The sequence below is a fragment of the Neopelma chrysocephalum genome, unplaced genomic scaffold (genome assembly GCF_003984885.1).
Source record: "Neopelma chrysocephalum unplaced genomic scaffold, ASM398488v2 Primary Assembly neopelma1_116, whole genome shotgun sequence".
In the NCBI taxonomy this organism is placed as follows: domain Eukaryota; kingdom Metazoa; phylum Chordata; class Aves; order Passeriformes; family Pipridae; genus Neopelma; species Neopelma chrysocephalum.
The window spans coordinates 489,288-516,968 of record NW_020897778.1 but is presented as its reverse complement, the minus strand read 5'-3'; the positions used below and the strand labels follow the sequence as shown (position 1 = coordinate 516,968).

The 27,681-nt window shown below is 50.2% G+C and overlaps 2 protein-coding genes across 3 annotated transcripts in view; one reads left to right on the top strand and one right to left on the bottom strand.

The window, feature by feature from the left end:
• Positions 1-6,159: 6,159 nt before the first annotated feature.
• LRRC75B (leucine rich repeat containing 75B) lies at positions 6,160-26,534 on the bottom strand. The gene is made up of 4 exons (XM_027696754.1): positions 26,237-26,534; positions 21,443-21,571; positions 18,324-18,436; positions 6,160-7,823 (listed from the first exon to the last, which is right to left on the bottom strand). The coding sequence occupies exons 1-4, from the start codon at positions 26,492-26,494 to the stop codon at positions 7,301-7,303; spliced, it is 1,023 nt and encodes a 340-aa protein (XP_027552555.1). The 5' UTR covers positions 26,495-26,534; the 3' UTR covers positions 6,160-7,300.
• The window catches only part of GGT1 (gamma-glutamyltransferase 1), a 42,220-nt gene continuing 38,657 nt past the window's right edge, over positions 24,119-27,681 (top strand). For both annotated transcript variants that reach the window (XM_027696751.1, XM_027696749.1), the window contains exon 1: positions 24,119-24,168. The gene's annotated coding sequence lies outside the window, so the exon portion shown is untranslated. The remainder of the gene's footprint in view (positions 24,169-27,681) is intronic.

The window sequence follows — 27,681 nt, the reverse complement described above, 5'->3', positions numbered from 1 at the left end:
CAATATATTTGTTGCCTATAAGTAGGAGCTGTCCAGGCTAAATGCTAAAAAGCATTTGGGCTTTTCAGGAAGCTGGCAGTCCCCCCCATTAGAGGCACAAGTCAGGCTGTAACTATTATGAGCCCACAGCCTCGGAGAGGTTTTAGAGCACTGCAGCTGATGACCCTCAGCAGACGGGCTGTGAAGCTGAGAACGTGATAATGCCTTGATCCATACGGTAGCACTTTGGGTTGCTTTAGTCTCCCAAAATCTCAAGTAAACTGTAGGGTGAATAAGGTTTTTTTCCCTGACAAAATATCCAGCTGAGAAGCAGAACTGGAGTGTGGAGACTTTTCCATAACAAAAAGATGTTGCTGTTTGTTGCTTCACAATTGAATGAGCTCCTTTCTGCGTGAGTCTCGTGTCTCTGAAACAGCTCCACAGCAAGCCTTTTTTTGCAAAGCTCAGCCATAAGTCAATGTTGTTTCTCTTTGAAGAACACTATATCAAAGTGTACATCAGATGCATCCTTGGAACCAGACAGGAGTGTGTCATTTGCCTGCAGTTGTTTTCACCTCTGGCTTTTGAGGGCAGTTTGGATACAGGAGTGGGGAGTGCTGTGGTTTGGGGAAAGAAGGAGTGACTGTGCATAGAGAAAATGTTGCTTCTTCCTTTGCTCTTGATATTTGTTAGGATCTGCTGTCTTTGTTTTGTCTTTTCGCTACAGACGTGTTTTTTTCCCCAGTTAATGATCCAAACTTGACATGGAGAAAAGCGGATGAAGCTCTAGGGAACTCATTAGGGGTTTTTCACGTCAGATTTTGACTCCAAATACATGAAGTCTAATCCTAAACCTAGGCAGAGATTTATACCATGGGACATGTTGAAGCCTCTGGCTAGAGGCTATTGAGAGGGTCCATGTAAGAGCCCTCACGTCACCTCTGCTGCCTCATTTGAGCCTTGCTTTTACTGTGTGTTTCAAAGCCCTCCTTTTGGAGCACAGTCCTATCCTTAGGCTGACACTAATGCTATGGGACACACTGATTCCCCAGCCTAAGGGTTACACTGGGGATGATCCAAGCAGCAGCCTTAGCTTTCCTTAGTTTCAGCACCCTGATCCCAAGTCTTGCTTTACCTCTTGGCTCTCTGTCTCTGAATCCCAACCCCAGTGATGGCTCCCATCATTTTACCTTGTGAAGGTCTCTCCAAACTCACCTCACTGCTCTCACTCCCCTCCTCAACATGGCAGGGCGGGAAACGCAGATAAAAATCCTGGTGAGCCCAGACAAAGACAGGGAGATCACTTAGCAATTACTGTACTGGACAAAACAGACCTACTGGGGGAGAATTGATTTATTGCTAGTTAAAATAGGTTTGGCTAGTGAGAAACAAAGACAAATTAAGACACCTTCTCACCTCCACCTTCTTCCCAGGGTCAGTTTCACTCCTTCATCCCCAACTCCTCTGCCTCCCCTCCCCATGGCACTGGGAAGTGGGACTGTGGTCGGTCCATGGCAGGTTGTCTCTGCTGCTCCTTCCTCCTCACACCGTTCCCCTGTTCCACATGGTCACCCCATGGGCTGCAGGGGACTCTGCTTTGGTGCCTGCAGCACATCCTCCTCCTCCTCCTCCCCCCCGGCCTTGGTGTTCTGGAGCTGCTTCTCACACTTTTCCCCTCTCCCCTCACTGCTCTGTGGCGTTTTGCCCTGTCCTAAGTATGTTTTCCCAACGGTGCCAGCAGCCTGGGAGCTGTGCTCAGCAGTGCCTGCAGCGGGGCCCTTGTGGGACCTGCTGCAGGAGTCCTCCCTCCCCTCATGGCAGCCCTGCAGCCCCTGGGCACGGGCTCCCGGGGTGTGAGCTGGGCACCTCAGGAAGGAGTTCTGGAGGTGCATCCTGCCTTCCTGCTGGTGGGAGCCCAGCAGACACTCAGCTCCAGAGCATCTGGCCCAGGATGGCAAAACGGCTTCTATCCTGAGGGATGGCTGAGGTTAATGGTCAGGGATTGCATTTGTCTGGCTTGGCCTGATGTCTGCTTAGTGAGGGGCAGCAGGAAGGGCAGGTAGGGGCCAGGCATTGCCTTCCCCTGCTTTAAAGAGGGTCCTTTGCGTGTTACCATAAGGGACCCTCTGCAGTCTTCCAAAACCAGCCAAAATCAGGAAAAAGTTAGTGAGTGCTGCCAGTTCAGATGCAATTGTGGGAGCTAAACAATATTGATCAGGAACAGCAACAGCACAGGCATTAGTGATGCAAACCCCAAAGTAGCCAATGGCTCCCGCTGTCCTCGTGCTGTGTTAGCAGGAGGTTTGGGGGCTGCCAGTGACACTCTAAAACACTCCAAGTCATAGTGGAGCTGAGGGATGGGCCAGTCCGAGCTGAGATCCAGGCAAGGGGACCTGGAGACACTTTGAGCTCTTTTCTCTGACTACCTTGTTACATGTCAAAGCTGTTCCTTTGGTGCCCTTCATTTCGCTCTCTTTCACTTGCAGTTTCTGAAAAACACAAATCCCAAAGAACTGTTGGTAGAATGAGCAGTTTGGTTCTGACTTACTCAGTTTTTCAGTTGCAGCAGAGTTCAGACAAAGGTGCACACGTCAAACTGTTGGCTCTGCAAACCAAAAGATTTCAGGGGATCAAGAGCAAAGCTCCCCTCAGAAGTCTGACATGAAGACCCAAAGGCAGCTGCTGCTGCTGTCTGGGACAGGACCTTTTTCTCCCTTTTCTGTGCCATATTTGTGCTTGTTGAAACCCCATGTGCTTCAGGGGAGTTACACAGATTGAATAAGGCCTATGTAGTTTTTGATAGCTTTCCCAATGCTTCCCATCATTGTATCCAACATGGGGCAGATTGAAACAAAAACGGACTGGGAGGAATAGCCCTCCCAGAAGCAGAGGAACTGGCTGGTCAGTAAGCAGGGAAGTCTCTCTCCTCCACCCTTGTGACACACCCTGCACACAAGCAAAATGACCCTGATGCTGTAGAAGGAAATTTCAGTATTTCTGTGGTTCCCTTGCTTTTGAGGCCAGTTTGGAGGCAGCAGGGGGAGTGTCCAGCTTTGGGAAAAGGAGTAAATGCACGTAGAAGAAAAGCTGACTTTCCTCTGAGCTCTTCTGCTGCTGAGGAAGAGTTCCTGTGTGGTTATTGTGTTTTGTGGCTATTCTGGCTTTGAATCAGCATCACTGAACTGGAATACTCTCAAATTTGAGAGGAACAGAAGGAGTTCACAATCGAGTACTTGGTGTCTCACAGCAGAATCGAGATGCGGTCATGGCTTCCCAGAGCACTGGCCTCAGCTAAGAGTGTTCCGGCCTATTCTGTTTTGTGCACTACCTCTTGGCAGCCTTAAGCCAGCTACTGTATCTATTTTGAGAGCACTCAAATGCCAGTAAACTGCAAAACAGATTCTCTTGTCCATGGATAATGGTCCCCAACTGCGCAGCGCCGGGGTAACTGGGCTTCCTGCCAGCTGCCCTGGAAGGCTCCTACACCTGCTGCACTGTCAGGGTGCTGTAGTGGTAAGAGTTTGTACTGAGACACCACTGCCTCTTCTGGGCTGTGAAACATCATCTAGTGCGGGACAGGTGATCTCTAAAGGCAATGTTTAATCCTCTCTTGTTTGTTTTCTTAAGATGAAACAATTTATATTTTTGACATCTTTGTCAGCAGCTGTCCGCTAAGGAGCCTGTCAGCCTGCCCCAAACAGTGCAAACTCCTTTATCTTCCGAGTGCTTGTGATGAATTATAAGTTGATAAAAGAGCCTTGGCAGTGCAGAAGAGAAGGGTCTTGACAGGTTTTGAAGTGTGTGAAATAAAAAATAGATCAGACAAGCCTGTGCTTCCAGCTGCTTTTTGCATCCTTACCTCAACAAAATGATTACTAGTTATTCAGACTGGAATGAGGGAGGCTTGTGGCAGCCTCAGTGCTCGGTATATTGCCACCTGGAGCATGCCAGGATGCTTACCTGGGGTTTGTGGTCAGAGGCTGAGGTAAAATACAGGACGGAGGAGTGAGGGAGGTGTTGTCCAGTTAGGTAGGGAGGGAACAAGTGCTTTTCTGTTGGAGTAACTGGAAGTGTCTGTGCTGTTCCTTCTTCCCTCTGCTCTCTGGCACCAATGGCCTCATTAGCTGTGTGTGCAGCCCCTGTGGCTGGGCTTTGCAGGCTGGTTATACTGGAGGTCTCTGCCTGCCTGAGCCCACACAGCCCCAGCTGACAGTGCTCACCAACAGCTTCAAGGGAGATGCTTTGTACCTGGTGACCTCTCCTTCCAGCAGACTGCTTTTGGAAGATGTGCTTAAATGTCTCACTTGGAGAGCTATTGTGAGACTGGTCCCCTGGTGGGAGGTCAGGGATAGGGAAAGGACTGTGAAATTACCTGTGCAGCTGCAGCTTCCTCCCTGCTGCATGACACAGGTCCCATCACAGGCTGAGCATCTGCATCCTGCATGGAGAGGGAGGCTGGGGAAAATGAAAATGATGGAGAGAGCCTGGTATGTGAGTTTTGATACTGAGGGGTGTGTGTGGCTTTAAGCAGCTGAGGTTACACCCTACACCAGCAAGCACATACTGAGGAGAGTATTCAGTAGGGTAGGGATCCATCTCCTGTTACGTAGCAGGAGACATGGGCTCACTGCAGGGCAGGCACCCCCTGGTTTAGGAGCATAACTAAGCTGGTCCCTCTGGGTATCATTGGGGAGACTTGAATTAGCAGCTCATCCCTTTAATCCCCTTTGAGAGCCCTGAGCTTTCTCATTCAGTGCAAGGAAAGGCTCATTTCGGTTTTACCATCCTCTCTGGTTTGTGAACTCAGCTTTTATGAAAATGGAGGATTTGGGGCCTCCAGGCCTCTTCCTTGAGCATACACCTCACCTGTGGGGGACACTGGGGTACTTCCCAGCTGTGGAGCTGGATGCACACCAGTGCTCCCCGAGCCCTTCACCTGTCAGTGGGGTCAGGAGCTGGCAGGGAACAGGGTGTGCTGGGGTCATTCCTCCACAGCTGAGTTACAGCCCATTGGAGTTCATCCAAGAAGCAGTGGCAGTCTCCTAGGCCAGGACCTCATGATTTGCATTTGCATGTACTTATTCACAACCAGCTCTCCATGGGGAGGTTTCTATGGCAAAGGAACCAAAAGCATACGGAGGAATAAACACAGATCCCACAGCTGCTCAGCTGAACCAGGCTGTTTCAAGCCGTGCTTTATCTCCAGCTCCTGGAGTTGCCAGTGATTAGCATAGAATTCCCCTGCAAGGGGCTGGATGTCTCATCCTCGTCCTGCTGGGTAGCACAGCTCAGACCAAAAGCAGGGCTGGAAAGAGGCTGCACAGATCCTTCCTGGGGCTCGGCCAGGAGCTCTGCAGGGAGGAGCTGTGACAGGGGTGTGCTGCACACTGGGGGTCTTGCCTCATTTTGCAGGGGTGCCACTGTTTTGGAGAAGCTGTGAAGATGCCTTGATGCAGAGCCCTAGGGACACACTGCTCAGAGCCAAAGACCAAATGTTCAGTGCCCCTTTTCCTTCTTTCTAGGTATGCACTTGCTCACCAGGCAGTTCCAAGCCTTCATTTAAATCCTTTGTGCCCGACTTTTCTTCTTGGCACAGAGCAGAGTGCTGCTATGGTTAGACTGTAAGAGTTTAAGCAGATCTTGCTGACATTTGAAATGCTTTTCATTTTTGCTGAAAGGTATTTTGGAAGGAAAAGAAGAAAAAATTAATACCATCTCTTCCACAGCAGGGGAGGAAACTGAGGGCTGAGCCTGGGGCCTGATGGTAAATGGAGTTACATCCAGCTGGGGCCGGTCACTACTGGTGTTCCCCAGGGCTCAGTACTGAGGCCAATCCTGTTTAATGTCTTTATTGATTATCTGGATGAGGGGATCGAGGGCACCCCCAGGAATTTCACAGATGATACTAAGATGGGTGGAAATGTTGATCTGCTGGAGGGCAGGAAGGTTCAGTAGAGGGATCTGGACCAGCCCCTTGCAGCACGAAGGGTGGCAGCCTACCACAAATGAACACCCATATTTCTCTTTCCTTAAAGGAATGAACAACTCTCACCAATGTGAATGGTACCTGATCCTCTCCCACACTGCTCAGGCACTGCATGGGAACTCCTGGTCCATATTCTTGCAGTGCCTGGGCTGCTGGCTCAATTTGTGAACAACCCAGATACTCAGACTCTGAAGTGCTTCACGCTCATGTCCAAGAGAACTCTTTATTACGTTTACATAGTGTATGAGCAACATGGAAAACACTAGAAATACTGCATCAGTGGTTTGGTTTTTGGACAGCATTGGAAATGGCGATGCAGCTGCTCACGTCATGTCTGTATTACGAGGTATGCAATATGCCACGAGGAGCCAAAGCTTTGAGCTTTCCTGTGGGAAGTGCCCATCTCTGGCACATTCACTGCTTGCTCCTCTAGTGCCACAGTTAGGTGCTTAGCTTGTCAGCTTTTCCTCAATTTCACTTGGAACTTGTAATTGTAGTACCTTGGAACTTGTCATTTTAGTACAAAAGCACAGTTTTTGAAACCAATCCTACTAATCCACAAGACCACTCTCCCTCCCTTTTCTCCCCCCTCCTCCCATCCCATCCCAACTCATCCCATCCCCCATGCTCCCACCAACACATACCTTCTTCCCCTCCCTCTCACCCCGGTCACACAGCAAATATCCTGATGCTGCAGTTCCAAGCCATGTGTCCGCCCCAGCCTATGTGATCCAATGGTCTCTGACCAGGTCCCTTTGTTCAGACGTTCATACAAAACACACAATAGGAAAAAAACAAAACAAAAGGAGCCAGACACAAGAGGGAGACACACTGCCGGGCTCCAGCTCTGGCCTCTTCAACTAAGCTCCACAGCAGCTAGGCTCTTGGGGTACCTCCTTCCACACTCAAGGCTGCAGGTTCCAAGGTTTCCAAGGTGCATAGGAAAAGGAAGAAAGGAAGTAAACTACAAGCCTGTTTCTGTTTTAGGTTCCCCCCATCCCTTTCCCTCAACCCAATGGCTGCTGGAGGATATTCTTGACTCCGACAGGTCTTTTCCCGTCTTCCAGTGAGACCCTGCCTGGGGACCAGGTTCACTGTAAGTCACCGGTTCCTCTCTGGAACGTGGGCGATGGGTTTGGCAGCGAGGGGAGGGAGCGGAGCACGTTGTGGGGGGACGACAGGCTTTTATCTCACAGTAGGTTGGGGGGAGATGTCAGGAAAGGTGAGAGAAAAAGAGCCAAAGGAAGCCGGCTAAGCTGGCCTTCTGCTTGATGTTTGTACTCGAAACTGCTCCTTGGGGTGGCTTCAGTGTGCCAGCGCCGGCCCGTTGTTCAGTCACCTCTCGCAGCCCTGCTGAGAAAAAGCACGTGGCGGGGTGCTTCCGGCTGCTTCATCCTCTGGCTGGCTGCCCTCCTGCCCGCCGGCGATCTCAGAGTCGCAGTCAAGCGCCTCATAGATGGTAGGCAGCGTGGTCTGCTGGCTGAGCCGCTTGCGCAGGCCCACGAGCAGCGGCTGCGGCATGGAGGAGACGTCCACGTTGTTGCCGAGGTCAACCCAGGCCAGGCAAGGGAACTTGTTCATGTCCTTCATGGTGTCAGTCAGCTCCTTCATGGTCGCCCGCGTCAGCCGGTTGCCGTTGAGGGAAAGGTGGGTGAGCTTGGGCAGCGCCCAGAGGAAGGGCAGCAGCAGGCGCACCATGTCATCGTTCAGCTCGGTGAAGCTCAGGTCCACGGAGGTGAGGTGGTCCCCGTTGTTCTGCAGGTAGTAGGCCATGCGGTGGACATCCCGCATGGTCAGGGGGATCCCCGACAAATCCATGGAGTCTTGGCTCACCTTCTTCTGCAGGCTGGTCTTCAGGCTGATTATGGAAAAGGGGAGAGATCATTAAGGGAAGCACTTCCATCCATCTCACCCGAGAGAGAGTGCTTGTGACAGGGGAGGACTCATTAACAGCAGGGGCTAGAACATTAAGCAAAGGGTTAATAAAGCTTATAGGGGAAACAAGCATTTGCACCATACCTCAGGGCAGGCTGTCCTGGGGCTTTCCTGTGTGTTCTCAGCACCTATACATGAACTTTGCCAGAACTGGCTAAACACAGGATGCTAAAGTGTCTTCCACCAGCAGATTTCAAAGGGTTTGTCTGTCTGTGTGTGTACGGACGCTCATGCATAGAAAGCAAAAATAACCAAGGCAAGCAAACTTTCAAAGTGCACTGGTTTGCACTATGTGGAGGCTGTTTGTGAGCCACCTCTCCAGGTGAATGCCAAGGTCTGCCACAAACAGACTGTGCTGCAGAGGAGGGTAGTGTTAAATGGCTGAAAAACTGATATTTTACCAGGAAAACAACCAATAGGCAAACTGCACTCCAGGAGTGGATTTACTGCATGTCCCTTTAAGCTTTCACAACCAGCACTTAGTCAGTAAGCAGCACCAGTGGCTGCCTATTTGGGTCTCTGTGGTCAGCAGATCATCTGGGATCTGCTGCAGCTGTGAGGAGGCGGGGAGGGCATAAGGGTGCTCAGAGATGGCTTCAGCCATTTCTTTTGCTGTCTGCCTGGCAAGTGGAGAGAGGAGGAGGTAGGCAAGCTGTACAGCAGGCAAAGCTGTGTTATGGGGCTGTTGGGTATGCAAAGGGAGTGGGGACTGGAGTGTTATAATGGACTGTGGGTTTGTGAGAGTGCTGTGAGAAGTGGGAGCTGTGGGGCTACAGGAGCTGGTGGGGATACTTTGCAAAACTGAGTAGAAAGTGTGTGTTAGTGTAACATAGAAGAACCTAATCCCTTAGTGTAAATTATGTTAGTCTTGCTGCTCTTTCAGACACGTCTAGCTCTAAGGACATGGGAGCCCTAGCAGGACCCCCAGTCATATGCTCAGGGGGTCTGTAAGTGCCTTGTTGAGCTTGGGAGGATCAGGGTGGGTTAAGAATTAACCACCACTTCGAAGGTCCCCACTCTTCCTATCTGGCTCTCTGTAGTGTCCTGCACTCCTGTGGCACAGCCAGTCCCTGAAAGCAATGGGTACATGGGGACATGCAATTTCCTCGGAGGAGGCTGCAGCACCGCAGGAGCTCCCGTGGCAGGTGAGAATGTCCCTACGAGCCTTAGGACTGCCAGGCTCTTCTGTAGTTGTCGAGAGGATGTGATGCTGCCTCTACAGCTTTGCTTTACACATGCAGTTCATGGTATCCTGGAAATTTCAGTCCTTAAAAATCCCCTATGAGCATGTGTTAACATGAATGAATAAATGTGCATCAGGTCAGGCAACAGCCCTTTGTGGACACGTTCAACACTGGCAAACCTGTAGCTGTGCTTTGTGGTAGGAGCATGAGGTAGAAAGACCTCATGGCCTGCCCTGTCAATTCTTAAGCCCAAAAATTCCTGCTCCGGGTTTAGCAGCACTTTGCCCAGGTTATTTCTATGTGCCCTTGTTTTTCCTGAGGGCATTCACTGTGCCAGGCTGAGGCTGTATCTGCAAGCATGCATTCGAACTAATGAGCTCTCATGGTAGAGAGGTAATAACAGCATGGGTTAACTTGTATTCAGACCCTAAAGTACTGTAAGTAAAATGTATTACTTACTAAATATTTACACTTTAGATGACTCACACTACTCCTGAGTGGATTGCAGGAGGGGTAAGGGGAGCAGTGCTTGTCTTTACTGTCAAACAGCAGAGAATGATGTTCTGGTGAACTGATCTGAAAGCACATAAGAGAGGTCTCCACAGGGCCTCCACTTGAAGATGGTATTTGATATCTCTCCAATATCAGGGCCCCAGAGACGAGACTGTGAAGAATTAATCCACCATGTTGCTTGTAGCGGTGGTGCAGTTCTTTTAGCTGCTGCAATAGCAGCAGCAGTTGTGCATGCTGTGGTAACACTGGGCAAGCCTCCCTTTTCCTACAAATCCAAGGGATCCTTGAGATCAGCCTAGGCTGCCTGGGAGCTGCATTTCTTTTAACTGTCCGGAAAAACAATGTGTGTGGTTTTTTGGTATAGTTTGTCCCCAACCATTGGCAGTGGTGTAGCACAATCTACCACAAAAGAGTGTTCAACTTGTATGAAGTCTATCAGGGACCAGCCTCAAAGCTGGAAGAGTCTCAGGTTATCCCTTTAGCTGTGTTTTAACTGGGTGTTTAATATGGAGTACTTTTTTTCTAGCAAAACCAAGCATCAAATGTTCAGTGAAGGTATGCATTCATATTGGTCAGGTTAAGCAGAGAGAAATGAAACTTCTATGAACCTGAGTGCATAGTTATATATCCATAAGGGGCTGGTACAAGAGATACAGAAGCCTTCTCTGGCCTCTTTGTTGGGGATGTGGGGGAATAAAGGATAAACAAGCATAGAAGCAAGACTGTAACTACTTCAGTGCCTGTTTTGTGTAAATGCAGCCTGTGGCTCCCGGAAATTTTCTTCCCCAGGGCTGTCAAGCCATGGCAGATTCTGGGGGGGTGGGGGACGCAGAAAGGAGGCACAAGCATAGGGACACCTTCCCCAGCCCCAAGCCTTGTCTCGGTCTACGCAAAGCCTCCTCAAACCTTCCTTTCTGTAAAGCTCCAAGGCACAAGCCCAGTTTGGTCTGGGGATGGGGACCACTGGAGGGCACGTCTGAGCCGGCACCGCTCCTGCTGCCGGCCCTCAGCATTCAGGTGCCGTTTTTCCTGCCGCGTCTGCAGCAGCAGCTTTCTTTTCTTAACAGGGGGCAAGTCTGAATGGCTCTTGGGGTCCTCTTTAGAGTGACTTGGCTCTGAGTGCAGACAGTGATAAGCGAGGAGAAATGTCTGAAAGACAAAAGCAACGTGCTCTCTGTCTGTCTCCGCCCGTTAAGCCTCCCCTCCTGTTGACTGCTGTGCGGGGACTGCAGTAATAAGTCACGGATCACGCTCTGACCAGAGCAGGTACCTTCTGCTGCTCTCCCCAGCAACGAGCCAATACCCCAAGGAGGCTTAATCGAGCAGACAAATTATCTTCCCATAATTGATTCTGCAGACTGGACTGCTCCCGGCTGAATGTGCTTAAACCCTCCTGTCCTGTGCCAGAGCCCGCCCTCCCTTCTTTGCTGGCTTGTTTTTCTTTCCTTTCCTGTGTTTTTGCTGCTTCCTTTTGCCCTCATTGCTGTACCTGCCAGGGTGACTCGGCCTCCTGTCCCAGCACTGTGGGCTCCTCCTGTGCTTAAATCGTTCTCTTGCCTATAAAAATGCCTCTTGTAGGGATGATGTGTCTGTAGGAGCCTCGTCCTGGTGGACATAAGCCCCTGTGCTGCAGCCAGGCTCTCTGGTAAGTGCTGAAGCATGAGATCTGACACCCCACGCATGCTGTGAACCCTGGCAGCCTCCTCCTCACCTCCTTGGTGTTTCTGTGCAGCTCCAAGAGGTGCAGCTAAACACCATCCCTAGGACGAGCCCAGCACAGCTGGCCACTCCTCCTCTATTGCTTTAGATGTAAATGTACTTGCTGACAGAAAAGGGTCTCTAGATGCTTGACTCTGAGTTATCTGACACTTGGTTTTGGGGGGTTTTTTTTCGAGCTCTTTTAAGCTCTTCTTCTCAGGGAGTGTGAGGGGGTTGGGGGCAGGATATGCAGGACATCGAGCTCTCAGTCGCTTGTGCAGCAGCTGAGAAAATGCTAGGCTTATTTCCAGGGAAATGGGTCATCTATTATCCCCTAATTTCTGCAAGTGAAATAGGCTTAAAGATTGCTTCAGCTGCAGAAGGTTTTTTTCCTTTGTGTGAGACACAACAGCTACTTAGAAATGTGGCTCTTGATGCCCATGGGACTTGTGGACAGAGGGCTGCAGAAACACTAGGGACTGGATTAACCTAATGCTACCACAACTGGTGCTCTGGGCAGATTTATAATTGGGGGGATTTGCATCTAACAAGGATCTGGACTCTTGATTCAGGGAAGCAGACTGTGTTTGTATTACCTGCAGCAAACTTAGAGAGGAAACAAACCCCCACTCCCTCAGATGCTGGAAAAATGGCTGCAAATGCAAAACTCTGTGAAACTTTGAGGAAGAAATAAGGGCAATCAGCAGTCCATCCCCTACTGCCTGCCTGGGGATGCAGCATCCAGAGAGGAAAGCTGCCAGCCCAGACTCCTGTTTATAAGGAATCAACACTCTGCTTGCAACCCCTGTCCAGCCCTGCTGAAGGATGAGAGCTCTTGGACGTACATCTCCCTGTTTCGCTCATGTGAAAGAAGTTCTTACTTCCATTGTTCTCAACTCCCATCTTAGGGTCAGGCTTTCCTCCTATGGACGTGCAGGCAGTCTTCCTTCCACCCTCACTGCCAATCATCCCTTCCTAGGTGCCAGCTCTACTCTTCAGTGGGCATTAGCCAGCAGTCCCCTGGCCACGTGAGATCCACCCAGGGTCCGTGCAGACAGAGCAGGGGCCTGAGGGACCTGCAGGTGTCAGAAGAAACCCCCTCTCTCTCAGTGAGAAGGGTGGGCTGGGAAAAGGATGAAACCATCTTGTGCCTCTCCTGGCTTTATTTTGGGATAAAAATCTGCCTCCTGGGAACTCAGCTAGCATAAGCAAATTCAGAGTGTTTTGAGATTAAAAAATTAGGAGACCTGAAATTAATTGCTAGTTGTTTGTCTCGAGGACCTGTCCCAAGGGAACTAACCCTTAGGCCATCTTCCAGGTCCTTCTTTGAGGCCATGAAGCTGCAGGCTCAGCACATTTTTTTTATGAGCACTGAATCCCTTCATTTTCTTGCTCATCAACTAAATTCTTTGGTGGCTGCGGGGAAGGGGTGTAATGGCTCTTGAGTGTTGCCCTGTTGGGACTTGCAGCAATCACAGCAGTGTTTGGCCTGTTGTTAGCTTTGTGGGGTTTGGAGGAGCCCAGGAATGTTCAGGTTCTTGGAGTCCCAGCCTCACTTACTTGTCTCCATGCTATGGAGAGAGACTGGGAGGAGACAGTAAGACTCAGACAGGATTTCGGCAGTGAGGGATGCCCACCACTCCTTGCTTGTTTCTCTGGAGAATTACCAGCTTTCCCCCCCTCCTTTTATTTTTACATTTAATTTGTCTCCAAATGTAAAACTTTCCTGATGCCAGAAACTCCCATTACTGTGCATCCCCTCTGTCATTAACAGGCACTGCCAGTAGTGGCTAATTAGCCATGAGTCAGGTATCTCTTGGCTGCTCTTCCTTGCATAGAACCTTGTGACAGGCATTTCTGGATGGCTTCCCTGCTTTCAGCAGTGATTTAGGGGACAGATTCTGAGCTTTTTAATTGCCTACTTAGCATAATCTGCTTGCTTTGCTTCTCTGTGGCACAGGGTGCTGCTGTGCGGGGCTGGCTTGAGCTGCCTCTAGTGCAACATGAAAAAGGAAAGAGAAGCCTCAAAAGTACAGACTACCCCAACTCGAGCTGATCTGAGGCTGGGCCTGACACCGCTGTGAAGATGGAGGCAGTGCACAAATAGGCCAGTTCCATGAGAAGTCTCTTAGTCACATCTCCATCCTTGTGCCCAAGCTCTTTTGACCAACTGTGGGAAGACGAGAATGCAAAGGTAGCCTTTATCCTACTCCCCTCTCTCTGCAACTGGGGTGGGACCTGGACATCTGTAGGTGTTGATGCAGATGAGTACCTCTCCTTCTCCTGGCTCTGCTGTCATCTTCACTTTGTTCTTGAAGGTGTGTTCAGGAGGGCTGGGAACCCTTGGCCTTCCTTGTGCTGCCACTTGATCCACGCAAGACCTCGGGTTGTTTCCCTTCATTATTTAGGCCTATCCTAAAAAAGCAGGGAATAACGCTGCCTCCTCACTGTAAATATCATGTATCAGCCTATGTCCTTGCCAGACCTTCAACTGTGTCACGGTCACAAAGGCACAGGGTCTCTGCTGATGGCTTTTAACTACCATCTGCCACCCAGCCTCTGTTATTTCACTCACTGTCTCTCTATCAAAGTGTCCTGCTTCTCCTGCCTGCCAGTCTTGGCCTTTTTCTTCTGACTCTGACAAGGCAGTGTCAAGCTGCTGGATGACCCTTTCTGCCACCTCCGACAGCCTTTCCAAATGCATCTGCCTCTTGATGCTGCTGGGAACCCTCATCATGGGCAGTGCTTGGGATGCTCTGCACTGTAAGAAGAGGGCACAATTCCTGCCTCTCTCCACAACTCATCCACCAGCTCATGTCTGTCCAGCTGACATCTCTGTGAGCAGCAGCTTATTGAAAACATTGTGTGGGGCACTTCTTGTGCTCCCATATGGCTATTACCATATGGCTTTAGTTAACTCACTGGTATTCTCTAACTTGGCTTCCTTTTGCTAAAGCAGGAATGATGGTGCCTATTTACCCTGTTGCATAAGGCTGACATGAAGCTGTAGTTAATATTCACCTCATGCCATTTGAAGGCTGGGATCTCATCTGCCAGAGCTGTCAGCCACAGCCCTAAGTGATGTTTTCAAGGAAAAAAAAAAGAAAAAAAAAAGATCCAAATCCCTTTAGGGCTGTTTCCTTGAAGTCCTCTAGACACAAGTGCTTTCACTGCATTTTAAAAGTGCATCTAATGCTGCAACGTCTGGGCAATGCACGTCAATAACAGAAATGGAGCAGCAAGCCCGGAAGGGATACTCTGTTCTCCACCCAGTTTTGGATTAGCCATGATGAAATTCACTCAGATGAGCGAAGTAAAACTGTGGTGAGACTTGTGAAAAGGGAAGCCCACACACGTCTTTTGGGAGTTAACTCCATACACACAACTGCCTTTGCTCCTCCAGAACCAGTCACCGTGTGAAATATCTGGGGTTTTTTTCCCCTGTGTTAGGAACCCCCTGATTGTAAAGCTCTGTTTACTGCCTGCCTGTTTTGTGGATCCAGGTTTGGTTGATCCTTTGCACTCTGGAAAGGAAATAGTTACACTGAAGTAGCCAGCTCCGGGGATGATGCAAGTGGAAGATACATTAAGGTTCCCTGACATGGCTTTGCCAAGACAGCTCAGCTGTAATCCACAGTTTCCTGATCCCAGACTAGGCTGAGATCCAGCTCTCCACACAAAGCCTGTCTTCACCTGATACCCTTCTCTCTCTCTGAACTGTTCTGGCTCTCAAACAGTAATACACCCTCTGAGTCTAGCCCTGTTCTGGAGGCAGATGATGACAATTTTCCTTAATTCACCATTAAAGGAGGCCCCAAGATTTCTGAAAGCAAGAATTAGTAATATCTAAAAATTCTGCACCTGTCAAAATGCCACAGATGTGGTGCTGATAACCTAAAAAGCCTACATCTGTGTAGTGGTGCATTTCTTAATCCTTACACTATAAACATCAATTTAATGAGAAAGTGAAGCTGGAGTTATACAACATTCTAGGATGTATTCAGCTCGTTAAGTGGGAGTGATCTACACAACTGTAAAATGGTGCTAAAACTGAATTCCCATTAGGATGTAAGGGACTGAAAACTGTGCAGTAAAGTTATGCTGGTCCCTGCTGCAGAAATCTTACCCTCCAGCTCTTGAATTTTTAAGTTTTAAAACTCCCAGAGTAAATCCCCAAGAGCTCACCTTCCCAGTTTGGTTAGGCAGTCAACCCAAGCAGGGTCAGGGCCAGTGGGTTGCAGGCTGCTGGCTGGAAGCTGCAGACCCAAGGCAGGATTTTGCCGGAAAGGAGAACTGAGCCCCTTCCTTTCAGTGTGGCAAACTTGTCTGAGTATCACCTGGGCAGCTGAAATAGTCTCTTTGGGTGACTGCACAGCTGGGACACTGCTAACCCTTCACTGTATAAGGCAGACAAGCCCTGTCAGGAACCCACAGGCATGGATGCAGAGGGCAAACTGCCTTCCAGCTTCACCTTGCCAGTTTAGTCAAGCACAGAAACAAGACATAGTCTGGACTGGATCTCTCCTGCTCACTCCAGCTGCTGTTCCACTGAGTACATTGAGCTGAAATAGGCTTTGTCCTTCCACATTTCTGTATGGGGTCTGCCTGTGTATCAAAACAGTAGTGCTTGAAGAAGTGTATCTTATCCTTTTTGCCCTATCAGTTCATGGGTGGCTCAGGTTTGTACCTGCTGGGTGTGGGTCCCACTGAGAATAGCTGGGAGATGTAGATGGGGAGTACCATCAGTCTGTGTGTGACCCACTGTCTTGCTATTTGGCAGTGGGGAGGAACACCTGATGTGTGATCTGACTCCAGTATTGCAGGTCCTTTCAATCTCCCATACCACATCTCCGCAACAGCCCAAATGTAATTAAAACCTGGCAGATGCTCCAAGCTCTCTGTATGGCTGGGCTTGTTAATTATCTCCTGGATCCATCTAACATACTGCCAGAAAGCAGAAATCGCATTTCAGTGGAGGAAAAGGGAGTCCTGCATCAGCTCTGTGAAAACCAGATGCCAAAGCCCAGGAGACTGCAAAAGTGAGAGGAGGATTAATTTCCTGAATGTGGTCTCCATGCACAGATTCCTCTCTGCTGTCCCTAAACCCCACTAGATTTTAGACATTCCTTCAAAGCATTGCTGCTACCCCACGCTCTTTACAGGACCTCAATGGCAGGAAGGGTAGAAGCCAAGGGTTTTGAAACGGACATTAATAGTAAAATACTCCCACTAGCTGACAGAGAGAAGTGGAGAATTTGGATCATGTAAAAACAGCCTGGCTGAACAAACTCAGGCCCTGGTATCTCCAAATGAAGCAGCTATTTCTTGCCTTCCTGCTACTGACAACACCCGTTTTCTTGCAGCAGCTTTGGATGCCAACTCTGCAGGCGTCTTTTGCTGCAAACTGCAAAACACTTCATCTCCAGACTTAAAAGAGGAAGCTCTTCTCTTAAATATTTAATCAAGATTAATTTGTGCCTTATGTAACACCTTGTAACTGGGCCTAGTTTCCAGGTAAGGCCACCCATTTTAGACCTATATTTCCCTCCATCGCACATGGCCTCGTTGCCCTCTCCCTGCTTGTGCTCGCAGATGTTCTGTACCTGGCCAAGACTTTGGGATTTGTGTGTGATTTGGGTTCATGGCGCCCAGAGCTCTTCTCTGTTGTTGGTAAGTGATGAGTTTGCAGCAGTTTGCAGTCCTCTGCTGCCCCTGGGCTGTGCAATCACAAAGAACACTTCCAGTTTGATTCTTCATCCTGGAGTCCAACAACCAAAAAAGGTTTGTTCTGCCTGCAAGCAGGAGTATGGAGGCAGAGGGTTGAGTTAGTATCAGCAGGGAGGGATTTTTCACTTGGAAAACCAGAAAGGACTCAGCTCTGGAACCTCAGTCTTGTTCTGTGCTGTGGTTCCACCCGCAAAGCAGCACAAACAGTCCTGGCCTGTGGGGTGCTGGGAAGGAGAGCATTCAGAGTGCTCAGATTTGGTGGCAAAGTGGGGCTATAGGTATGAGAGGCAGATGGCCTGGAAATCATGATATTAGGGATTTTATTCCTTAAGATGCACTGGGGATCTGCCTCTGAGTCAGAATAAAAGGTACGATGGAAATGTCAATTCCCATGGGGGATTTTAAGTTGCTGTCACACACATCAAAGACTAAAAGTCTCAGAAAAGCCCAAGGCCTTTCTCAGAGTGCTGCTGATTTTGCATTTCTTTTTATCCAATCCTGCATTTATTCCTGTGAAACTAATGGGGCTGACATGGGCTCTTTTCTTAGTCACTTCTCTGTCTTCTCTTCAGCATTGGTGATCTGCGTCACAGGAACAGGGTTTGCTCAAAGAAAATGAGGAGAGAAGGTGGGGATTGCTCTTTATCTGGTTAGAAAAGCTAGCAAGTGTCAAGGAGGGAACGAGTGTAGGTGTCTGAATACATTTCTAGTAGTGGAAAGCAGCTGCCATCCAGTACCTGTCAGTGGTCAACATGCTTTGAGTTGCGCTGCCTTTGCATGAGGCCCAGCACCATCTCCAGGACCTCTCTGGGTGCTGGCAGAGAACTGGGAGTTCAGAAGGATGGTCACATCTCCGTCAGCCACCCCAAAGTGGTTCCTACTGAATGAGGTGATCAGCTTATGGCAGTGCCTCATAATGGGACACCTTTCCCACAGGCAGGGAAGTTTTACTGATATAAACAAGGACAAAGTGGGATGCAGAGCTCAGCTGGCACGTGGGTGTCTCTGCAAGGCTGCCAGCTCTGGGGCCGAACACCCTGCAGGAGGGTTGTCTGTGCTGTGCAATCAGTGGGATTGAGTTCAGTGTGCTTTGGAGAGGGGGAGAAACTGTAAGACTACACAAAAACAAGTAAATGGCAAACCAGATCAAGGAGAGGGGTGCTGGGGCTGACCCTGCTGGGGTTTTGTAAGAGACTGCACAGCAGCTGCCGTGGTCTGTTTTCAGTCCTGCCCTTCTCTGGGATGGTGCAACACAGTTTCTAGAGGTAGATCCCCCATCCTGTCCCTGCCAGGCTCCTTACCACACTTGGGACTTCCTCCGGGGCATGCCATGCCGGTGCCATTTCGAGTGGGGTGTCAGGTGGTAAATCAGCTGCCTGCAGATCCTGTCTGAGGATTTCCAAGGGTCATATTCCTGAAAGTAAAGGGACAACTTAGACTCTGCCTGCACCACAGCAGAATATGAGGCAAGGGGGAGGGACAAGGAAGATGGGAAAGGAGCAAAGATGGTAGTGAAGAGCAGGCATGTATATAAGGGAGGAGATGAAGAGGAAGAGGAGATGAAAGAGGAATGGTGAGAAGGCCTGAGATGCCTCTGCCACATGTTAATTCCTCCTGGTATGGGGGAGGAGAAGTAGGAGCTCTGCAATACCAGGAAGGACCCCAGCCCAGCCATCATGTTCCTACCCAGAGCGGAGCTACAATTTCACACCCTGCGCAGGAGCAAGTGGAGCCCAGAAGAGGGGGTTATTTTCTAGAGCTGTGGCAGGGGCTGGCTCTAGACCAGGCAACACCCAGGGAGGTAGATGTGGCTGACTGCTCTGTACAGGGACCCCCTACATATTTTTCTTCAAAAGTTCTCCACTTTCAGACGTGTAGGGACAGCATGGGCGTCTCAGCTCCTCACTGCTGTATCCTCAGCAGCACCTGTCCCCAGCTGTGCAGATAAGCTGCCAACTTGTTGTGTTACAGGACAATGCTAAATTTCTGTCAATTACTTTGTTGCCGTGCTTCCCCAAACTCTGTCTTAGGACTGATCGTGTCTGATACCCTCGTGTGGAAAGTTCAGTAATTGGCACCCTTGCCCCATCCCTGAGGTGCTTCTTGCTGGGAGAGATGCTCCTCCCGCAGCAGTACCCCGACTCTGTGCCCTCCCATGCCCTGTTTGGGAGATGTCAGGACAGGGAACTTTCACCCTAGTCCATCCTACTTCCTTGCAGTCCATTCTGCTCCTGGAGGTTTGAGTGTGGGAGCTTGCCAATGCCAGTAGTTCACTCCAGTAACTTGCCAGGAAAAGATGGCACCAAGACAGCTGGTGTATATTTTTTGCACGTGTTCTCTAATGCAGTGACTTTGAACAGAATCTCTTCCTCTGGTGAATCAGAATGGCAAATGGCAGCTGCTGAAGGCTGGGACTTTTGCCCTCTCTACGGTACTTTCCAAATGCTGACAGACATCTGCATTCTCATTCCTCAGCCCTCCAGCCATGGTGCAACATGTGCATTTAGGGACTTGACAGGTAAACACAGAGTAAATCTGTCAGGGTATACACTGATTTATTCTTTATTGTGAGTGGTTAAAGCACTGCACTGTGGGCCAACAGCTGCACTGTGACTTCCCTCAGCAGTCACTGAATCAGCTCAACCCTCATGGGATGCGCTGCCAGCGTGTGGCAGTTCTGCTGTGCCCAGTGGAGAGGGATGCCAGCCTTAGTGCTCAGCTGAGCACCCCCTGACCCCTATCCCAGCCCCCCTAGGAACCCACAGGGACTAGCCCATGCTCTTGGGACAGGTGCCTTGTTCTAGCCTGGTACTGTGCTGGCAAGGCTGCAGCTGGCACTCTGCTGTCACCTACAATGGCAAACCTTTCCAAGTGGGGGCACGTGCACACCAGGCTTCAGCACAGCAGCTGGCACAGTGCTCTGTGAGCGACTGCTGGCTCACACAACTGAGAATTACCCTCCTGTTCTCTCCCGTGTCCTCACTGATTTAATTTCCACTGACAGACTGGGAGTTGCACTCAGCCTGCTTGCCTGTAATGCAGTTACATGCACCAGATGCTCAGCCACGGTCGGAGATGGGACGTGGTCTGATAGTGTGTGTTCTGGGAAGGGTGCTGTAGGTACTGAATCTCTTCAACCCCTGAGTCAAACTCCTGTTGGCTTTGAGGGGCAGCTCAGGTGCTCAACATCTTCCTTAGGAATGGTGAAATCATATCTATGTAGTGTGTCAGTGCAGATAAGCATGTGCATCTATAAGGCATGAAATGAGAGGGGGGTATTATGCAGGTGTATAAACATTGTAGTGTGTTATCTACTGAGCACCTGGGTGAGGAGGGTAACATCCCCTCCTGCTGCCTGCCCTGAGGGGCACTGCACAGCATAGGGTTGGAGATGGTCTGGGAGAACAGCTGGAGACAAGGTCAAATGAAGTATGACTGAAGAGGAACTAGTGCGGAAACCCACCCCCCTCCTTTAGATGCTTATAGAATTTGCACAGAGATTACACTTGAAAAGATTTATTTTTTCAGGCTGCGTTGCAGCCCAATAATGATGATTAAACTTTGGCTAAATGTAGTTTCTCTATTGAGACCTGGCTGGTTAATTGTTATCAGTGAGCCTCAGGAGACGCAGAACAAGGTTAGAAATGCCACTAATCTACACCAGGCATTCAGTGTATTCCCTGGGGTGCTGCTGCTTGCTCTGAGCTGTGTGTACTTAATATATCTCTTTGAATAAAGAAATTTACTCCACTGCTCTCTTTATAAAGCAAACATGACAATTGCCAAGCCTGATGAGCAAATGGATATATTGCAAATCCAAGTGTTTGTGGTGGCAAAGGTAACAGAAATAGGTGCTGGTGTTGCAGTGGGACTGTGGCATCTGTGATGTTTGCCTGCGCTCAGCCTTGCCTTTCTGTCTCTGCTCACCCCATTCTCTGAAAGGAAGTGCTGGAGCAGTGCAGGGATAATGTGCGTGTAACACATTTACTTCTTGAACCCTGAGTTGCAATATATTCCTGCAGCACCATCCTTTACTGGGAGATCTGGGAGGTTATGGGGGGAAGTAATACTGGGTTAGGGTAGTTACATATAGCAAAAGGGCCTGGGAAGAGAGAGGTGGTTTTCCTGCAGAGGTCTCTGCTCTCCTCTGCAGCCCCATAAGCCCCCCATAAGCTCTAGCTGCTTTGAACCCCTGTGATACCAGTGAATATGGCACTGTACCCTGTCACCAAGTTTTATGGGCACAAAAAGTAATTTCCCAATTTCTGTGCACATAACCACCCCCTCCTTCAGCTGCACTCATGTGCTGAGGTAGTTTTAGCTAATTTCCACAGAAATATGTCCCATAATCTATATGCTGCCAATCCCAGGGCATACAGTGGATGTTTCTGAAGGATTGCAGGGCTGAGGGAACACTCACCTTTTTGGGACACTGCAGATCCCTAGCGAGGCTCATCAGCAAGTCATGGGAGATGGGATCCACCAAGTTGAGGAAAGTTGCATTTTTGTAGAGCACTTCATTGAGGAATGTTCCTTCCAGTCCCAGGTCCTACAAGAAAAACAGACCGTCTGATACATGGGCTTCCTCATAACCATGAGGTGTTTTGAAACCAGAAAGTAAATCTGATGAGGTGCCAGCTGGATGCTCAGTACAGGAAATTATCCAACAGAGGTGAAGCAGCTGTGTCTGACCCAGCATTTCTGTGCCGGGGGATGCAGACAGCCAGAGAGCTCAATGAGATGCAGTGTTAATTTGAGCTAGTCAGCCTAAGAGCTACCACCTTCTTTCCACCTATTACAGGAAGGTGAGAACTCTTATAATTTTCAGGTTGGCTGGAGCCCAGAGAGAATTAGTTTTAGAGAAACACAGCTTTGTCAGCCTCTATGTGTGAATCTGCTGAAGAAGCCAAGCAGGAAGGGTGGCTCTAAAGATGCTTCTCCAATCTCAGCTTTTCTGGAAGAATCAAACCTTTCTCAGGTATTTAGATGCTGCCATTACACCCTGGTGGTGCCTGGCTGAGCAGAAGTCCTGCCCATCCTTATGAGTTTAGCTGTGCTGTGAATTTTTCAGTAAGCACTAAGCACTGGCAACATTGTCTTTTGGGTGTAATGGTACATTTATAGGTGGCTTTACACCACAGTCAGAGGGACTCCTCTTCCTACCTTCCACGATGTGAGTTAAGGGAACATCTGTGGACCATGCAACTCATCTGCCTGGACCAGGGTACAGGACACCTTTGGACACGCTGGAAGAAACCTCAGCAGCTTTAGGAACAAAAAGCCTCCCCAGGAGTCAGATGGGTGATACTGCAAGGAACTAAGCTGTTTCTTGTTAAGGGGAAGGCCAAGAGTTAATATATGACACAGTTATTACAATCAGGAGGTACCATAAAGTGGTGAAAAACAAAAAAAATCCAGGAAAGAGAGATCACGTACTCGCACAAAAATCACAGGAGCAGAAAAAAATACCTTAGGAGTAGAAATGTAGAACAAGAAAAACCTCCCTAATAGGGATGGTGCTGGGTTTGATTCAGTTGACAAGGAGGGCTCAGCTGAAGGAGGAAACAAGTCTTATCCCCATTCTGTATGCTGCTGACAGGAGAAATGAATAAGCAAATGGGTGCCCCATATGTTCGCACTGCTCTACCGAGCGTGTGCTTCAGGCACCACCCAGTGACTGAGAGCTAAAAAAAAAAAGGAGAGAGAAGGGGAAAAAAGCTGGATGTATGTACATACATCACCAACAGGGATGGAGCCATAGCTGGCAGAGGTGTGGGATCTTAAACTCTAAGCACCAATATAAGATAGTGCTGTATCCTGCTCTGGATATGCTTGGATCGAGCAGAAAGGACAATACCAAAGAGATCCTGGTTACAGATCTGGTGGAGAAAGGGACAATAAATCAAATTCTTTACAGCCCCATCAGTGTGTGTACATAGATGACACCCATAAGCAACCAAGGAAGCTAAGCAGTGGATCAGTCCTGAAGGACAGACAGCCACAGCTGGATATGGGCCAGGAGCGTACCAAGGCATCATGCCAGTGTCTCCCTTAACCATAAGGCTTCAGGGAAATGGAGCCTCCTACGCCAAGTGTAATATGCACAGATGAAGAAATCTGCCATGAGGATGGCATGGCTGGGCATGCAGCAGTGGATGTCAGACAAGTAATTAAAGTCCCCCAGTTGGAGCTACACCATTAAGATGAATCTGCATTCCCATTATAAATCCTGCCTGCAAGGGTTTTGTAAGTAATATAGCTGTAAATATTCACTTCACATTGATATTCCATAAATTCTTAGCCCAGAGGAATTTTCTGGTTCATCTTACTTATTTCCCTTTCTCCCTCTCTCTCTGTCTCATTTCTCAGAAAATTTTGTACCACCTAAAGGGTGGCTGCTGACAGCAGAATATAAAAAGTCTTGCCAGTTCAGCTGGCTTAGTGCTGTTGTCTTAAAAATGACACTTGGTCATTGTCTCAGCACAGGGAAAACAGATCACACCAGACTTTTTGCTAGTCTGATGTCTCCCCTGGCTTCAGCTGAGTGATGCCCACTTAGATCAGCAGGAAAGCTTGTCTGGCTTTTGCAGGTGGGCATTTCTGAGGCTGATGATGTGCAACGGAGCTGTCCTAGTGTTGATGTACAAAGCACGTGTACACCTGTGGTTTGCAGTTGTTCTCTGTGCAGTCTTCTAAAATGCTGGGTCTTGCATCTCCATTAGCAGATCTGCTTCTGCCTGGCTTGCTTGCTCTACTTTATCACACCCTGTCAACATCTTAGGAGTAGTCCACAGCCCTTTGGAGTCTGCAGAACACAGGTCAAAAACCACTGGCAGATACACTCCATCTGCAGGGTGCACAAGGTGTGTGTCTGCCGGGAGCAGCAGGAGGCACATTGGGAGCCCATGTCCTCCGGCCTGGCTGAGTGTGTCTGCTCACCCAAGGAGGCTGCGATTCCGGTCCCACCATTTCCCTGCCCTCTCTAGGGTATTTGCACCCTGACCCAAGGCACAATGATGAGGTGTGGTGTTAAATATCCTCCCTGTCCGCTAGAGTGAACAAGGTATCTGTCTTTTTACAGGTAACAAACAGATCATCCCCTGGGACACACTGATCCGTGACTCCCGAGAGCGTGTTGCTGCCAAGGTAAGGAAGGACATGCTGGGGACCAAGCTAAGGGGTGAATTTAATCGTGGAGTGAAGAAAATTTGTAAATGAGAAAAAGGATTAATCATACTATTCTCTGAAGCTGACACTGGACATGTGAGGAGGACTGGTTGTCAACACATGACCCCAGACTGGGTGATAGTTGTGCTCAGCTGTTGAAGGGGGTGGTACATGGTGGTGGTGTAGCCCTCTGTCTCTGAAACCTCTGAGCACTCCGTGAACTGAGGCTTTGGGGTGCTGCTGGATGGGTTCCTGTCTTACTTGGTGAGGAAGGTTCTGTTGTGACTACAGGAGGCATGTCCCACTGCTCTGTCATGAGCAGATGAACAGCCAGCCACTGTTTTGACAGGGACAGGCAGAGATAAGGACTAGGAACAATATGGGGAACTGGAAAGACACTGGGCAAAATGTAACTGTTCTGGACATGGTAATTCTCAGCACAGATGTGGGGAAGCCAAGTGTTTAACTGATCCTGAAAGGAGCTTAGAAATGACCCTCCATTCCATATGGCCCTGTGACTTAGCATTCAAACCCTGGCTGTTCAGAGATGGACCTTCTGGAGAGCTCCAAGGTCTGTGGAGGGTTTCAATGCTTCAGTCCCAAGGAGAGGTGCTGAGCACTATAGAAAATGACATTCTGCAGTTCTGGCCTCTGGCATACCCTACAAAAGTCTATTCATGTTACATTGCCATGTCCATGAAGTGAGTGGTTGCCTCTCTTTCTTCAAAAGCTTCTTGTAATGGTGCCTTTCCAAAACTGCCTTTGAAATCTTATTCAGCCCATGTCTGCCATACCGGTGCAAGCATAGAGTTCTGCTGAGGGCTTATCTGTCTACGTGTGTGATAAGAAGAGCGTTTGTGGTGCTGGTAACAATCCTCATATGAATGCTAAGGTAGTGGACAGGAAAACCAGAGATGTAATTTTTGGTCCTGTAAATTCTTATTTGTGAGTGTGCAACTCGCTGGCAGCCCAGGGCATTGACCACCATTGTTGGATGTGTTGTAAAACCCAGGGACATGCAGAACAGAGACGGGGCTGTTAATCAGCTCCCTGCATCTGGTACAATGGCTGCACAAGCTTCCCAGCAAGCCAGTCCCTGCTCTACCACACTCACACCCAAAGGTCACTTACTACTAAGATGAGCGATGTGTGTTCCCAAGATGAAGCAGATCATTATCTAATGAAGCAACGGGATAAGCTAAGAATTGATAGTGTTTTGTGTCCAAATCAGAAGTGGGATTTGTCTGTCCCCCGTGATACCAATTTCAGAGTTGCCTGCAGTTTGGGGCCACTGAGTTTGCCTGGAAAGTGATGGTAGCAGTGAGCGATGGAGGAGATGGCTCTGTTCCAGCAGCAGGGCTCTGTCCTCAGCATCAGTTTGGCACCACGCTGTCTGCACACTGGCTTTTCTGTTCCTGAATGGCGGCAGACAGAAACACGCTCCCACTGATACACTGACCCCTTTACCTCTCCTCTCAACCTAGACTGTCCCAGAGGTCCTCTCCAAAACCATTTTGGGTTCTGCCAAAGACAGGTCTCAGCCAGCCTGACTGGGTGGGCATAATGGGATGTGGTGGCAGTGGGACGGCAGTGGCTTTTTTTCTGGGGGGCATCACTCCTGAGCACACCCAGGGGCTGGCACGGAGGGGTGTGGATGGGCACAGCCCAGACTCGGATGCCTCTTTTCCTGCGTGCAGCACAGCTCTCCTCTAGCTCCCCTCTCTGCCCCCCGGCAGCCGGGCCAGGTGCCCCTCGCCCAGGCTGGGGGTCGGGGAGGTGGCAGGGAGCCGGGGCGGGTGTCGCCTGCCGCGACAGGCACCGAGCGCGGCGGCTCCTGCCCCGCCGGGGCACGGAGCGGAGAAAGGCAGCACAAAGAGCCCGGCTCGCCCTGCCAAGGGGGGCTGCAAACCCCCGCCGCCGAGAAGGGAGCTCGTAAACCGCGGCTCCATCCCTGCTGCATCCCCCGGCCCCGCACCGCCCTTTGTGCCCGCCCTGCCCTGCCCCGATCCGCCCCGCTGCCCCGGGCCCGCATCCCCGCAGCAGGTACCTTCCTCAGCAGCCGGAGGATGTGCACGGCGTGCTCCCGCTTGTGCTCCCGGATGGTGGCCTGGATCTCCCGCAGCCACCCCACCCGCCGCACGTAGGGCGCGGGCGAGGCTTTCCGCAGCACCCCGGGCAGCTTCTGCGGGTGGAGGAGCAGCGAGGAGAGGTGGAAGTCGCCCCGGCCGCCCTCCAGCCTGCCGGGGCAGGGCTCCTCGCCGCTCTCCTCCTCCAGGCTGCTCTGCCGGCTCAGCCGGGAGCCCATGGCCGCGCTCCGGCCGCGCCGCCGCCGCGCTCGGACCGGGCGGGCACCGGGCTGCGGGCCGGGGGAGGTGCCGGGGAAGGCGGGGGGTCCGGGCCGCCCCGCCCGGCCGGCCCCGCCCCGGCCCCCCGCGCTCCCCCGCTGCTGGATCCCGGCGTTCCCGCAGGAACAACGCCCCGGGGCTCGGGTATTGCCGGGGTCCCTGACCCAGCACCAGCCCCGCTGCCTCTGCTCCCGGCGGCGCCTCCTCCTCCCGGATTGGTTCTGCCGGGAGATGCTTGGCGGAGAAGACAAAGAGAGAAGCGGATGCTGCCGGGACCGCTCCTTCCATCCAGGCATTTTGGGGAGCTTTTTTTATTTTTTATTACTGGACTAACTCTTTGAACAGTGCAAAAGGTTGTCTAGATTAATAGTGGTTCAAAACACGCCATCTGGCAGGGACTGCTTCTGTGGGCTGTGTTTTCTATCAGTCTGTTGTTGGACCCAGATGAGGTGTTTTTAGAAATCTAGAAAGTGGCGGGAATTTTGCCCATCACCCGTCATCTGCAACTGATAGTATGATGCTGGCACTGTTCCTTACCTGCTGTGGGTAGAAGTGTTTTCCTTGTATGCATTCTTCCCTCCTCCAGCAGTGCAAGTTTAGCACATGCTTTTCCTCAGACAAAATCACTGGTAAAAAGCAAAGCCTGGATCCCACCTCCAACCACTGAGACTTTGCAGGCAGCTCATTCACACTCCCAATACAACCAGTGGCTCAGCCTGACCTACTTTTTGGAGTGGAGCCATAAGCTTACTTCTGTTCAGGACTAGCACCCCACTGAGCCCAGGCGCCCGTGACCGTGAGTCCTGCGCACAGAGTAGGGGTGTCTGGTAGCTGTAATGTGAGGGCACACAGCTGTAGGAACAACCTGAGGTTCTCACTGCGTTGTGCATCCATTAGACAAGTATCACCTAGTGCATCTGTAGAAGAATCTGTTGTTGTGGCCATTGGGTCCTCACTTTGGGAGAATGGGGGTGGCTGTGGCTTTTTGCCATACAGAGCCAGCAAGGATCATTTTGTTTCTGAACCTTTCTCCAAGCCATGAATGAGGATGGAGATGTGGGTGCTTTGCATCATTGCAGCCTCTTTCAAATACTCTGTGGGTGACCTCTGTCTGGCTTGAAGAGACAGAGACAAAAAGGGGCTGGAC